The 16,164-nt window shown below is 42.5% G+C and overlaps 2 protein-coding genes across 10 annotated transcripts in view; one reads left to right on the top strand and one right to left on the bottom strand.

Annotated features, from left to right (window-relative positions):
* Positions 1-7,174, bottom strand: part of LOC310846209 (phosphatidylinositol 3-kinase regulatory subunit gamma) — a 251,809-nt gene extending 244,635 nt beyond the window's left edge. The window contains exons 1-2 of one of the 4 annotated variants that reach the window (XM_083742394.1): positions 6,839-7,174; positions 5,408-6,150 (exon numbers count right to left, since the gene is read on the bottom strand). In XM_083742394.1, the coding sequence (XP_083598520.1) occupies positions 5,408-5,726 (319 nt within the window). In that variant the 5' untranslated portion in view covers positions 5,727-6,150; positions 6,839-7,174. Of the gene's footprint in view, positions 1-5,407; positions 6,151-6,685 lie in introns of all 4 variants that reach the window. The other 3 variants (XM_083742392.1, XM_083742395.1, XM_083742393.1) reach the window with 3 other exon arrangements.
* A 787-nt stretch (positions 7,175-7,961) lies between these two features.
* The window catches only part of TSPAN1 (tetraspanin 1), a 36,274-nt gene continuing 28,071 nt past the window's right edge, over positions 7,962-16,164 (top strand). The window contains exons 1-3 of one of the 6 annotated variants that reach the window (XR_014565208.1): positions 8,001-8,102; positions 12,775-12,859; positions 13,677-15,056. The gene's annotated coding sequence lies outside the window, so the exon portion shown is untranslated. Of the gene's footprint in view, positions 8,103-12,774; positions 15,057-16,164 lie in introns of those variants that run through there. The other 5 variants (XM_083742541.1, XR_014565207.1, XM_083742540.1 and 2 more) reach the window with 5 other exon arrangements.

Raw genomic sequence — 16,164 nt, forward strand, 5'->3', positions numbered from 1 at the left:
TCAGTCTTTACACATTCTGATACAAGCTGACCTGATCCTCACCTTTGAAGGTTAAGGTGTGGATCAGAAAATAGCTGAACATCAAATGTTACACTTCTCTCAACACTGCAACACAGTTTTCAGCTCAGGAACAATATAAAATACAGTGGTACCTCGGGTTAAGTACTTAATTCGTTCCGGAGGTCCATACATAACCTGAAACTGTTCTTAACCTGAAGCACCACTTTAGCTAATGGGGCCTCCTGCTGCCGCTGCGCCGCTGGAGCACGATTTCTGTTCTCATCCTGAAGCAAAGTTCTTAACCTGAAGCACTATTTCTGGGTTAGCGGAGTCTGTAACCTGAAGCGTATGTAACCTGAAGTGTATGTAACCTGAAGTGTATGTAACCCAAGGTACCATTGTACATCTAAACCCGTGGATTTTTGAGGTACAGTATGTTTAGAAATGCCTGTTTCTAGGGAAAAAGTTGTTCAGAAATGTGTGTTTTGAGAAAAGACACATTTAGCAATATGCATTTAGATGCAAATGTTCATGTGATTTTTAATTTTTTTGTAAATTAGTGCAGAAATGCACTTATGAGAATGCATGTGAAAGTGACACAGACCAGAAATGGACTTATATGTCGATTCCAATTCAGAGGCCCAGTCTCCTCTTTAAACTGACAAGCAGCTCTTTAAAGGAAACAATCTGCTCTGAGTTCCCTGTGTGTGTGTACAAATCAGTCAGCTCAAACAGTTAATAAGTACCAATGCTCAGAGTGCAGTATGACAAAAGTGTCCAAGAACTATGAAAAATTATCATAAGCTTATATAAGTGTGTGTGGAGATGATATAGATATAAATATAGATATTAATGACACTTATATTCCACCTTTTGTCCCTGGGAAGCCTCCTGCTCCAAAACAGCTTATGGTAAAACAACTATAAATACAATAAAATCAATTTAAGTACAACAAAACCAAGTGCATGATAAAACAGCTGATGCATAATCAGCAAGAGAGTCAAAATTTTGCAGAGAGAATGAGGTGATGAAAACAAAAAGCAGTTTCACACTTCCAGTTATCCTGTCTTCCCCCTTGGCCAAAACTCTTCATAATCCTCTGCAAACTACCTTTGATCAGACAACGGCATTGTGCTTAGCAATAGGCAAGATATTAATAATGCATTATAAAAGCGAAACTGTTACAGACTCCACTCTTCGCAAGGAGGAATCCATAACCTTAAAGCAGTCCATCAATTCCTGTCACCTGTCTTAGACACTCCATATTGGGCTTAGCAACCCAACAAATAAAACGGGCAATCAATTGAGCATCCTTAAATTCCCAGGCAACAACAGAGCCAGTGGCCTTGTGCTGCAATTTAGTTCTGGACCAGATGATATCTAGCTGGAAGGGGAAACATCAAGCAGACGAAGATTTGTCAACTTTAAGGAGCAGCAGTCTGACATGCACAAATTAATTAAGCTTTCCCCTTCACTTTAGTTGCACCTAAAAGAAAGTTTAATTGGCTGAATTCCAATGTATGAAGTTACTGTTAAAAGCACTAGATGAGAACCAGTACAGACACTGGCATCTATGGGCAATATTAAAATATTCACTTAATGCTACACTGAATACAACTTATTAGGTCAATATTCTGCTCTATTTAATTATTCAGCTGGGAAGCCAATACGATCCTGTCTCATTTAATACAGCATTGTTGTTTTCCAAAGCAAAGTCTCTATAACAATCCAATATATGTCTACTCAGAAGTAAGCCCCACTGAATTCAATGGAGCTTCCTCCCAGATCTTTCTAACTACAGGGTTAGAAAAAGAAACAGCAAAAGTGTAGTCCTGTTTAACTACTGATATTCTAATAAGAGACTTCCTGAATCTTTTTACTGACTGCACAGGGTACCCTAAGTTTGTGGCATTGATTATTTAACAGAATTGTGTACACATCAACACTTCATCTGAAAATAACTATATGAATTCAGGTAGGTAGCCTGTGTTGGTCTGACGCAGTGGGGGGGGATAAAAAAATAATTGTCTAGTAGCACCTTAGAGACTAACTAAGTTTGTTCATATTCCTGAAAGCAGCATACATTAAGGACCTAATCCTGCTCTTCCGCCACGTCAACATGACTAGGAATTATCGGTTCAAGGCATACTTATTACAGGCAACAACTGATGTTTCATAAAATGACAAAGGAACTCAAACCTGCTGTCCACAGTACTCCTGGCTGGACGTTGTTTAGAAAAGTCCCACCCCAAAAAACCCCCTATAAGAACTCTAAAATAATTGAGCAGAAGTCAGCTTCCTCAGTAAGGAAGTGCAAAGAAGAAGAGCCTCGCCTTCCCCACTTGCAATTAAGCCCAGCTGAGCTGGCCATAGATTTAAGAACAGCAGAAACAGCTGTGAAAAGAAGAGTTCAGTGATTTTTTTTAAAAAAAGTTTTATCAGTTGTATGTCTTTGTTTCTCAATTTGATCCTTTTACATGGTTTTGTAAGCATTGCGGTATTTTATGCATTGTTATTTTTATTGATAATAGTTTAGTAATTATTTATTATAATTGTTAAGAGTGAAATTCTGTTTAATTATTATTTGCTGATGTTCTGAGAGTTAATTTTACTGTGTACCATTATATTCTAATAGATGATTTAATATTTATTTGATATAAGTCGTTCCATTATTAGTTATTTTGTTATGATTTTTTTTTACTGGATGGGATAAAGTGTGTGTTCTTTGTTGTATATTTTGTTGCTGTAAACTGCCTTGTGTTTAGTAATATAGAAAGGCGGTATACAAATTAAAAGGTAAAGGGAAGGAAATGGTTTACAGGTGTCCAAGCGACACCAAACACAGAAACATCATAAATATGCAGCGCCGGATTTACGTATAAGCTAAACAAGCTATGGCTTAGGGCCCCACTCTCAAACAAACAAACCAGTAACGCCCCCCCTCCCATTCAGAGTCCAAGGCCAAGCAATAAATTCTTTTTAAGATTCACATTCTCAGCAATAGGGTGATTTGCCATGTGGCTAGTATACACACCACAAATTACATGCCCAGGATGAATTTACGGTTGCAGCCCTATATCCACTTACCTGGGAAGCCTCACTGAAATCAGTGCGACTTACCTATAAGTAAACAGGTATAAGATTGTGCCATAAACCAGGTGAAGATTTGCAAAACAAGGGACAGGAAAGTTTCCTCTCTTCTAAAGTTAAACATTCTGTGCCTTTGTTTTCAACTCAACTCTAACGGGTTAACGTCAGCTTGGGAGTATAATGTTCATCTTTCACTCTTGTCTATATGCCTGCATAAGAAGAATGTGTTTCTTATATTGAGTTTTGCTTGGTCCAATAAAAGGTATTGCCTCACCGCTCTGAGTATTTTATTCCATGGGATCAACACAGCTGCTATGGCTCTGATTAAATACTGGAGCCGCTTCAAAATCATTAGCTCCACCAAATACTCCTGCTTAGACAGTTTCTCTGCCCTTCTGCACGCTCCCCGCCTAGCAATACACACTGTACGTTTTTCATACAAAACCTAGCAGCCTGAAAGTCCATAGTCACTGCATACACACCACCACCCCTGTTCTAAAGGCTGTTTCATGTAAGATTTTAATGGGCACAAACACCTAACTTTATACACCTGCTAACATGTAGCTGAAGCACATCTATATCTACCATGGAAATTCTATGCAGGAAATAGGAGACTTTAGCTCATATTTATGTGGTGTATGTGAGTTGGGGAAGAAAAATGTGTGGGCCTTGAGTGGTTATGATGTTGCATTTTATTATACTATTGTTTTAACATATTGCTCTCCCACCCCTGGTTTGTAATCCTCTCTGGGTGTTCCGTGGGCGGAAGAGAAGGATAAATAAAATAAAACTGATACAAGCAATTCCAAAGGATTTGGTGGGCCTGGGCCAACTGCCCATGGGTCTGCTCTGCATTATGGAGTTCACATTGGCCACAGTGGGCAGCTTACTGCCAGCACATTTGCAGGAGTCTCCTAACCCTGGTTAGACCTGGTTTACATGAGTGCAAAGAGCTAAGTGCTGAATTAACACAGACCATGCTGTCCCCACAAATGCCCTTAGGTAGTCCCAACTGTGTCTCTATCCACTCACTCTCTCTTCAGGTCCCTGCCATGGTGCAAGTAGCAAAAAAAATATGACTGAATGAATCCACAAGTTAAAACACAGACTTAGCATTACCTGATATATTTTGAAATAACATCCCCCAGCTCCAACAAAGATAAGCAACTTGTTGCTTAACACCGAAGGCCACCACCCCGCTTTTTTTCTTTGCCACCAAACATACTCAATTTATTCCTACAGTCACAAAGGGTAAAGATGTCTGTATTGAAAAAATAAAATAAAAGCTATACCTGTCCGAAGAGAATTTACAGCTGCGTGCAGCTTTTGGGGCACAACTTGCCAATCATAATTTGGACTATAAACTGAAAAAATAAAAATAATTGTGGAAACGATTTTCTCTCATGCATGTGATCTTATAGATCATTATCAATCCCATGGCTGGAATACTGATTTGAAGAGTGAGAGAATACAGCTCTCCCACACTCACACAATGGGAGCACAGCTCCCCCAGGGTGAAATGTGTCTGCAAAGTCTGTACTGCTTCAGCAACACTTGGCTCTGAAGTAGTCACCTCCCAGATTCTGTCTTCTCAAATGGCCCTCAAGATCCTCTGTAGATATTTCAAATGAAGATGCACTGCTGGCCCTTGCTTTAATTAACAGCAGACTTTTTTTAATACAAGTCATCTGGACAATTCAAAGAGATGGAACATTTCAGAATGTCAGCCTCATTTCTCATAAAAACAAAAGCCAGAAGCGGCTTCCTAATCCCGCCCCCATTCCCATCCCAGTATAAACACATTGTTCCCAACCATCAGCACAGGCATCCACATATCTGGCTAGCCATGTGACTTGCTGCTCACATGAAAATGATTACCCTGCACACAAAAAGAGACACGCCAGCTGGAAAATTGGCCTGCCCTGCTTCAAATTCCCGAGTGGTTCACACACATCACGCTCTGGGAGAACGTGGCTCTCAGACCACACCATCCATAAACTGTAAAATCATAGGGCTTTCAAGAAAGCCTCACTTCAGTAGCAAAGCCAACATTTCAAACAGGGAAAGTTTCTTGGGAATGGACATTCCCCCTACTCCCATTAATGGAGTGATGTGCACAGACAACGGAAGTCGAGCTTGAGAAAGTCCTATGAACTTCAGTGCATGGCTCAAGGCCAACTAGTTAGAGAGCACAGCCCTCTTCAGATTGCTGCAGAAGGACACACCGTTAGGAAATACTGCTATAATTCTGGAAAACTGCCTCATACAGAAACACTTCATTTGAAATATATATATATATATATATATATGAACTCACCCCATAAGTTACTGGAAGGTGCCCCAGTTGGCATTGGTGGCAGTGGTCTGGGCCTTGATTTAGGCGTGGCAGCCACAATCCTCACAGGACCCAAGTACTCTACGTAAGTGCCTGGGAAATCTCCCCATTCCTTGGTACGTTCATTGAAGCCATTAAGCCAGCCTTGGGGGTTTCTCTCATCCCCTTCCTTATAGTCCACACAGGCATGCCCTGCCCTGCTGACGGTGAGCAGGTCTCCAGGACAGAGAGACAGGTCTTCCTCCCGATCCTTCTTATATTCATAAAGAGCACGGTACTGCAATCCATCCACGGAGGCCATGGCTAGAAAGCTGGGAGGCTCCCGAGTTACATCAAAAACTTAACAGTCGTGTGCATCCTCACAGGCATTGGGAGAAGATGGAAGGAGGTAACTAGGGGCTGGGAGAGAGAACTGCAGTTGCCTGGGTTTTTAAAAGCAAAAACTTGTAGCCCTTCCACTGGCTCCCCCTGGTTTCAACTCCCTGAGCACAACTCCTTGTTTCATAAAGGAATGATGTCAGAAGCAAGCAAACCCCGTGGGCTCAACTGTCTGCAAAACTCAGGTCATCAATCTGCGGTCATCTTTACAAGTACCGCCAGTTCCCAGCTGAACAACTTAATGAGGCAGAGAACCAAAAAAACGGCAGGTCTCCTCTTCTCTCTGTTCAGGCAGTTGCAGATTCCAAGTCTGGTATCAACAGCAGATTCCTTGGCAGCGCCTTCTGCTGTAAGAGTAAGACAGTGACATTAATGATTTCATAAAGACACCGAGTTGCCAGCTTTTCAGTCAGTCTCTGTAGCTGTGCCTTTTAAGGATGGCTTCATGAGGATCTCCCGAAAATGATTTTTTCTCCACGCCAGGCTGTGAAAAGCCAGATGAAGCTGCTGTTAAAGGCACATGAGAAGGATGGTCCCCTCTCTTAACACCTGTTTCTGGCCAGCTGGTAACCTTGTAAGGGTGCAAATGCATTTTCCCGCCTCTGACCCAACCCCCAAAAGCTCAGCGTGCTTGAGAGAAGAACCTACAATCACCGAAGAGCAAGCAGAGAACGTCTTTCCAAATAAACCCCAGAAAGAAGCTCCCCCACCCCAACCAACACCTCCACAGGTTTATTGGACCACAGCCCAAACAAGGGTCCCATAGAACAAACTCAAATGGTAACATCTCGCTGCATTTTGAAGCAGCATTTTAACTGGGAGGCCAGAGAAAAACACAAATCTATCCTGCGTTAATGAGGCTACTACGCGGAGCATGCAAACCTCAGTCCAGGGACTCATTCAACGAAAGTTTCCACCCTCCCAAATCGCCTGAGCGCAGCCTGTTTAAGCAACAGAAAGGAGCAAGATGCGGTGCGCGCGCGCGCGGGGGGGGGGGCTGCATTTTAAAGCATACTCTTCTACCCATCCACTTACAGGCAACTCTCCACTAAAGCCTCTGGGAACCGGAACCCCTCTAGTTCCATGCGTGTCACCTGTTACAACTTGGCCCGCTGCCGCAACCTGGAGGGAAGGGCAGAGGGGACAAAAAGCAGGCGCGCTTCCCGACCGCGGACTGCGCCCGGCGTCCCGCCCGCAATCTCTGGATGTCCCCTGCAAAAGGCAGCGGGGGAGCGGGAGGGGGAAGAAGGGTGGGGCCCAAAGTTGCCGGCGGGCAGCTCCTCTTTCTCCGCCCCCCCCGTTTCTATGCATAGTAATTCCGAGGCAGTTGTATCAACCGGACGCTGTGCATCACCACCGCCATCCTCCGCCTGCCTGAAAACAATTTTACACCCCTGCACTGCTGAGCAGGATTTATTTGGTGATGTCAGCAGACACACCTCTCGGTTGCCTGAAATGTAGAGAGCCCAGGCAGCTCTGCAGTGGCGGGAGAAGGGAGGAAGGAAAGAAAATGGGAGTAAGGGAAAAGGAGGTTTGTGTGGTGACATGACGTCTCAAGCTGGGAAAGAGAATGGGAGAAAAGGGAGGGAAGGAAGGAAGGACGTGCATCGGACAGACGTATTAATTCGCTGCCCCGCCAGCGTCGGCTGGGCGAGCGCAAGGGGATAGCTACGAAGTGGACGTGGGGAGCGAATCGTCCGCATCCCGTGGAACAAAAGTGCTTTGCTCAGCTGCGCGGAAGAGGGCGCTCTAGGGGCAGGAAGCCACGCGGCAATGGGGGTTATTCTAGGCATAGTTGCTTGGGAGTAAAAGCAGCGATTCGGCGAACGCAGCGGCAGCCTGCACGCTCCGCAGCCCGTGGGCGATATTAGCTGTATTTGTGCACAGTCGCGTCTGGGAAACTTGACCCTTTCATTCCGGGAACTCGTGAACGGGTGTTATAAGAGACATGTGCACGTGTGCATGCCGCACTGCTGTAGGAAGTGACGGCGAATAGGAATGCAGCAGCAATCGAGTTTGCTATTTAAAAATGTATGGCTGCTCCCTTAAGTCAATGCTTAACTCTCAAGGAAGCGTGCAGAGGATTGCCGCAACCCCAAGGGTTGCAACCTATTTGCATAAGATTGGGTATGTTTACCCCAGATAAGAAGCAGGAGCTGAACGGCCTCCCGGCAGCAGCCCTCCTGCATTGCAGATCTTGCACGGAGGAGCAGGGGGTTGGGCTAGATGACCCTCCAAGATCCCTTCCACTTCTACGATTCTGTCTTTGGGCTCCTGTAATACAATTCTCACTGGGCAGGTTTGTCACTTTCCTCGGAGGCTTTTAATATTTGTTTGTCACGCCGCCGCATCTTAGCAGAAAATGCTGAGGGGGGGGGGGATGACGACCGTGGAATCGTACATGGTTGTGCTTTTGGAGAAATTCCCCGATGGGCAACAGTCCTGAACAAGCTGTAGGCACCGAGAGCACATCCCCAGTCACTTATTGGTCAGTGCCCCTTTTTATCTCAATGCAGGGATGACTAACCTGTAGCTCCCTGGATACTTCTGGGCTTCATTTCCCATCAGCTCCACCCATCATGGCTATTGGGTCAGGGATAATGGGCAACATCTGGAGGACCACAGGTTCCCCCCTATGCAGATTTAGTGGGAAAGGAAAGAAGGCTGGATGAAACCAACAATACTTGCCTTACTTTCTTATAATAAAAGTAAGACCTTGAAAATCAGTAAGTTAGAAAACTAAATTTAAAAGCATACTTCTCTGTGGATTTAGATGACAGATTGTAGCTACTTCCCTGTTCCTCTTTAGCTGCACAATTTGGCAGTGGGAAAGGAATGAGTTCTTTTACATTTCAGCATATGAGTAAAATTAACAAAGTTGACTGCACTATTATCATTCTGAAGGAGGCAACCATTCAGATCCAAGCAGCCTGCACTTGTATTGCTTCCAGCTCAACCCTGCCACTATGCAACTGTTGAGCAAGCTTGAAAATAATACTAACTGGAATGAATTGGACATGGGTGCCGGGGAGGTCTTGCTTTGGCCAGTGATGTGGAATTTGTGACCCTTCAGATGGACTACATTTCCTCCCACTTTTGCTGATGTTTGACATTGCAGATTGAAACCTCTGAGCAGCTTTATTTATTGACATGTGTTTTTTTTTCTGAATTAGAATGCAGGTGGTAGAGAAAGGAAGGATGAATGAGCACACGTTTGCCATCCCCACCAATCCAATCCCACCCCCTTTAGTCTTTTTACTGTCAGACCCTTGACAAGGACCTTTATTATTATTATTTTAAATTCTGGTTGAGAAAGAAAGACCTGAGCAAGAAGAGATTATGGTGTCAATTAATCCCAGGGGCTCCTTACAACTGAATAATGTTGGAACTGAAAGAGTAATTTTCAGTGCCAGCATGTCTTTTAACAACTTAACATTTGGAATAACAAATGAGAAATCCCTTGTATTTCCATACGTTATAGTTGGACAGAATGAACAAAGACTTACTGGATTTAAACTGCCATGAAAAAACAAAACAAAAGCCAACAACCCAATTTATTTTGCAACGTGCCAGCTAGAGAGAAAATTGCCCATGTCTCATTTTCACTGTGATGAATTTCCAGACTGATGGACAGTACAGAAAAGGTCTAACACCTAAGCCGCTTTCACTCACAATATCTACACTGCACAGATAGGCTTTTCTTACTCGGATATCCACACTCAGCACGTGGAAGTCAGAGGGAAGGGATGATTGGGGAGCCATGTAGTACTCCCACCCAATGGTCCCTGTGTTGTGAGCTGGAAGAGTAAGGGCCTGCTGGAAGACGATTCCAGATTTTGAAGCAGTGATGAGGAATAGCAACATGGAGGTCAAACTTTGCCTCCAGTTTAGTTTTCCAAACTCTGAAAAATCTGACAGCCTTTTTAGGTTACACTCCTGCTGTCATTCTTTCAGTATTGTTAATTGTGTGCTCATGTTTAAAAAAACCCTTTTTGCTTTTCTTCACATTCGTCTTTGCTCAGACTCCCAGTGCATGGTGGGTTTTTGCTCTTAAGAACAGAACCACTTTGCCATCCTAGCTCATGTACATTTGACTTTAGGACACACTGGACATCATGGAATTGGTAAAATGGCAGGATTATGGTGTGGCGTTACAGAAAAAGGGCAAAATACCACACAAATACAGCTGGTTTGGTACAAAGCAGTGACAGTATTGCAAGATTGCAGATGCTGAGAGTAATACAGCATTCTCATTAAATTAAATTTGAGGCAGCAATCAGTACTTCCTGGTCTAGATTAAACTCGTAGTAGATTCAGGAAAACAAGCATTTAGGAACACGCACAGTCATAACATGGTGGATTGGGGGGCGGCTTGTGTCAGGTGTCAATATTTGGGGGCACCTGCCAAGGTTCATTACTGTAGCAGTGGGCACTGATAACCCCCACAATCTCCACATGGAGCTGGGAATGGCTCCCATCTGAAACCCTGGAGACCCATAGCCAGCTAGTGTAGAGTCTAGACAATACAGACCTAGATGGAAGTATCTGACTCAGTACAGTGGTACCTCTAGTTACGAACTTAATTTGTTCTGGAGGTCCATTCTTAACCTGAAACTGTTCTTAATCTGAGGTACCACTTTACCTAATGGGGCCTCCCACTGCTGCCGTGCCACCGGCGCGTGATTTCTGTTCTCATCCTGAGGTAAAGTTCTTAATCCGAGGTACTACTTCCAGGTTAGCGGAGTCTGTAACCTGAAGTGCCTGTAAGCCGAGGTGTTTGTAACCCAAGGTACCACTGTAGAAGGCAGCTTCCTATATGCCTAATCTGCACACAGGTGATGTGCTACACTAGGTGGTACACCAACTCCCTCTACCCACACCCTTTCCAGAAACCTGCAAGAGCTAACAACTTCTGGTAAAATTGTATTTGGGGCAATGGTTTATTAATCAAGAGGTGTCTGGTACAGTGGTACCTCGGGTTACAAACACCTTGTGTTACAAACACTTCGGGTTACAGACTCCGCTAACCCGGAAGTAGGACCTCGGATTAAGAACTTTGCCCCAGGATGAGAACAGAAATCTCATGGTGGCAGCACGGTGGTGGCAGCGGGAGGTCCTACTAGCAAAAGTGGTACCTCAGGTTAAGAACGGTTTCAGGTTAAGAACGGACCTCTGGAACGAATTAAGTTTGTAACCAGAGGTACCACTGTAATTACGATTTTTATCTTAATATAGCTTTTGATAAGCCATTGCTCTTAAAACCAGCATTGGCCCAGAGAAGAAGGCCTCATTTATTTGTGTTCCATTTTCCTTCAGCCTTGAGTTAATTAGGTATATTCATCTTTACAGCTCCTTCACCTGGTGTGGAGGGCCCTTTTCCTCTTGAAAGCGAAGCGATGTTAAAGTTGCTACTTATTTATTAGCACTCCCGACCAGAGCAGAGTGTACCAGAATGGGATGAAATTACCCAGAGGTCTGGTGTGATAGTGAATCTTCTAAGGAACATTAAGTGTATCTTAGCAACCACATGCATCAAGGTTTGCAATCCCAGAGCAGGTATTAGCACCATATTAGATGTACCTATTACTGGAAGGCCCATCCTGTTGTAAGAGCAGCTCACTCCTTGACTGAGAGGAGTCAAGGAAGGGACAGTGAGTCCTTCTCCCAGTGCCAAATTGCACAACCAGTTTTTATGGTTGTGGTTATTTGTGGTTATTTAAGTGAAGGGAACCAAAAAAATATAGTCCAAAGTCATTTCAACAAAGAACAGCATACTAATGCTGGCACATAGTGTAATAGGTATATAGTAAACACACTGTCCTGTGGACCAAATGACATCTTTTAACTGGAGTCTCAAATGTATGCCATAGGATTTAACACAGCTCTCCTATGCACAGTGCAGGAGATTTTAATATTGTATTTTAAAATTTTAAAATACAATTTTAATATTGCATTGTATTTTAATATTTTGCTGGAAGCTGCCCAGAGTGGCTTGGGAATCCCAGCCAGATGGGCAGGTTATGAATAAATTTATTATTATTATTATTATTATTATTATTATTATTATTATTATTATTTAGCTGCATGCATTGACATGCATCCTCTATTTATTATTGGCTTTATTCTTCATTTCTATACGAAATGCTATTCATCATTTGAGACTAGCAATTTATTTATCAAATATTCTGTTACTGGTGATCATCCATTCCTCGTGGTATCAAAATCCACAGTTATTATTTTTATGTGATTAGCTTGCCTAACAACTAGTGATTCCTGATCTTAGTAAGTAATTCTGTTTTCCTTTCTTTTCAAATTCATTCTTTCATGCTTTTTGCTGGAGTTGAAATATATAATATTGTCTCTTAATCATGAATATGTCTGATGGGTTTTAGAAAGCTACAGGGTTCAATAAGCCAATGAATGTAAAGGTAGGAAATGTAAATGTAGGAAAAAGAGTTCATTAGTCATGCCTACCACCATTATTTACTAGCCTTCTTATTACCACCTGTGGATATATATTTTTAATATTCCCATGTAGATAAATGTCATTTTGATGCCATTTAATACTAATTTTGAAGCTATTTGAAACCCAAGAACCCTTACTGATAAAAAAAAATTGCAACATCTCTTCTGGCATATTTTGTTGCCTATCACTGCTGCACTTGATTTTGTATGGTTCCTCAAATTGTTATATATAACCTTTGACAACAGTATATTTTTCTTTTTAATATGCCAATCTTTGAAATTCAATTTCCCCTCCAATTAATGACATATTTTTTGTTTAGCACAGTATGACCTAACCTTCAAATACTGCAAAAAGGAGAGTTTCTCTTTCATTATATCTGAACAGTAGGGGTAGGCAACAGACAGATTGTGAAAGTGGGCTGCAAGTAATCCCTGTAACCCCAAGAGTGGCTTAGTTGTCTATCAGAACTGATTTCTGGAACATTACTTTTCATCTCTTTCATTAGGAACAAATTAGGAAGCACCTGGACCGCGTAAGCTGCCTTAAGGCACCTGGCAGCGACGCCAACTTGAATAAAATATGGGCAGCAGGTAAGCCCCACCCCACAGAATCGATCACATGATGTGGTGCACACACACCATTTGAATGGCAAGGCCCATCAACTCGGGGAGGGGGGGGCACAGCCACCTCAAATATTTTATGAGATGGCAAAGCCCCCTTGGCCCCTAGGAGTTGGCTCCTATGGCACCTGGAGGGAGTGTGAATATAAATGAATATACAGTGGTACCTCAGGTTACATATGCTTCAGGTTACAGACTCTCCTAATCCAGAAATAGCGCTTCAGGTTAAGAACTTTGCTTCAGGATGAGAACAGAAATCGTGCTCCGGCGGCGCAGCGGCAGCAGGAGGCCCCATTAGCTAAAGTGGTGCTTCAGATCAAGAACAGTTTCAGGTTAAGAACGGACCTCCAGAACGAATTAAGTACTTAACCCGAGGTACCACTGTACTGATACTACACATCAAGTCTATTTCTATTATAATAAGAGCTAGGAACAAAAGTTCCAGGTCTCTGGTTTATTATGTGGCACCTGATTATGGCTGGTGGTTGTGATCAAGCTGCACATTTCAGGCTGGCACAAAATGTTCCGATTTAAGTTGTTCCTGTGGCTTACATTAGTGGGTATTCAGAATCTGTAGAGAAAATGGGAGAATAATCCTCTAGCCTCTTTAAAGAAGATTCATCTATCCTTTTGCATTCATGTGGAGTTTCTCTTGTTCAGGCTGGTGCTTGGCTTGCAACTGATTAAGCTCTCAGGCATCCCGGGTAAGAGGAGCTGCTTTAATGCCATAGCAAATACAATTCTGTTGGCTTCGCCTTCGGAGCTTTTGTTCCCTTTTTCAATTCAGAGATATGGCAGGTAGATTAAAGTGCTCTTTCAGAAATCATCTTCAGGCACTCAGAATGACAGGAGAGAACAGTGGCTCTTGGGCAACAGTTTCCTCCAAAGTGTCCTGATATTGCAAATGATGACCATGAGGGACACTTTGTTCCACACACACCCTTGTCTCCTTGTATCTATGGATGCAGTTTAGACCAACAGAGCATGTAAATTAACCCATAAGTTGTCACTTTAAAAACAAACGTACAGTAAAGGTACTCATTTTTACACGGTCAAAGTTAAATGTGACTTTTGCTATTATTTGTGTCTTCATAAATAACAAGCTGCATAGCTAAATCTTCAGAGACAAGAGCAGAATATGAACGTATTTGCACCACATGGATATCATGAAAGTTGTCAAAATGGCTGGCCCAAGATATTTTGCCGCCTGAGATGAAGAACAAAATGGTGTGCTCCTTCCCATTCCATGCACAAAAAGCTGACTGGACTGGCAACAACCAAGAGATAAAGATTTCTGAATATTTTGACAAAGTTGTGTCGAAGCATAAATACAAAATTATTACAGATATATATATAGTGAAATGTATTGCTTAGATTGGTGGCCATAAGTAAAATGTATTTTACTTATTTAGAATTTATAGGAAGGAGGGGGAGGAAAGGACTGAAGAGAAAATAAAATAAAATATGTACTTCATGCATGCCAGGCCATGCTGTAAACTATGTGTACTGTACTACCATAGGCCTCATTATTTGTGTAATCAATAAAGTCACACCAGACTGCATGAAAATTGTTGTGCTCCTTTTGCCCTCTTGCTATTTTTTAATTTTGTGTCAGTTTTCCCAATAATGCTGTTTGCCAAATTGCATGATACCATTGGCCCCTAGTTAATAATTGTAATGATTTCCATGTCCTAGCAATAGTTGTTCTTGCAGAGGCTAATAGATGTGTTATGAATTATTTTTTTCTAATTTGCAACAGGCGAGCACACAGTTTCCTTACTTCATTCCTGTGACGTGACTGGGATGAATTACTTGCTTTAAAAAAAGAAAAGATATTTGCATTATAAGTAATATGTTAACAAGATATTTGGTCACTGCAATGTAGGTGTATGCTTCTTGAAATCTGTCTTTCAATTTAGCTCGGGGACACTAACAGCCAAGAAGCCTAGCACACTGTAGGTGCTGAACAAATGTTTAGCTGTAGCTGTCAAAACACCTTGTCTGCTCAAGCTGTACTGCAAGCTATTTATTTCATTTTGGTGTTTTAATAATTAATAAAGTATTGCTTCTGCAACTGCTTTACTTCTCAAGACGTTACAGATCCATAGCAAAGCTGTTCAAGGGAAAATCCATGGTTGTATAAATGCAGTTCATCTGGGACAAGATGGTAAGTGAATGGCTAAATTGGCCCTGGAAAATGTGTAAACGTAATCCTGCTGTAACACCTGTCACTCGCTCATTAGATTCACCCAGCCAAGAACCATTTATCACACCAATTGATTTTTCCATTTGGAAGGCTTAGTGTTTGAACACCATAAATGTTTCGCTGCAGCAGGGCACGTAGACCTGATGTAATGTATAGCGGAAGGTAGAAACTGAACCATCACATTGCAGAGGTGAGAAAGCACAGATCTTTATCTTTTCTTCCCTGCACACTCTTCACAGAAAGGGGATAAAGAAGGAAACAGCAATTCTGTTTCAAATGAGATTGAGAGAACGACCAACACTGGATGCAACATCGTTTTCTAAATTAATATGGGCTGTAACATTAACAGACTCGCTTTCCATCTGAGGACAGAGAGCTAAACTAAAAAAGAAAGACTGTTTATCTCAAGTTGACACTTGTTGATCCCTGGGGTTCCCTGACCCCTGCAATATGCAACCTAGAATGTGTTTAAGTAACACAGTACTTCATAAACTGGCCTCTAGCCCAGGTTTGAAATGGAAATTGCCTTGGTCAGTTTCCTGACACGTGCTAGCAGAGTGTGGAAGAGTTTAGGAAAGGAGCATGACTCTTCCTTCTGAGCCTCTCAGTGGCTTGCAGTACCATGACTCAACTTGCAGGAAGGGAGCAATCCCAGTTAGTTCATGGAATGTAAAAATAAAAATAAAATATTCATGCTTTTCCAGAACAGCTTGCCACAACTACAACCATTACTATGAAGTAACCACACAATAAACACTTGCATACATACCTGGAGTTATGAGTAAAGGTTTCCAGGGTTGAGAGATGGGACTTAATCTGCCAGGTAGGTTTGAGACCCAGTGATTTGTCAGATCTCCAGCTTCATTTCAGGGCTGCAAAAGTCACGCTAGCCTGTTGACATGTGTCAAACTGGTCATGCACCAATGTGCATCAAAGTCAATGTGGATTCTTCTTTACAGAACACTGTGAGAATGGCTTGCTGATCAGCCTGGTCTACAGTGGCTTGTGTGGGTAGTACTGTCAGTGTTCTCATGGCTGAAGCTGATGAAAAGCCACACTTCCACACAGA

Source organism: Podarcis gaigeae, assembly GCF_964106915.1.
Source record: "Podarcis gaigeae genome assembly, chromosome: 6".
Classification (NCBI taxonomy): domain Eukaryota; kingdom Metazoa; phylum Chordata; class Lepidosauria; order Squamata; family Lacertidae; genus Podarcis; species Podarcis gaigeae.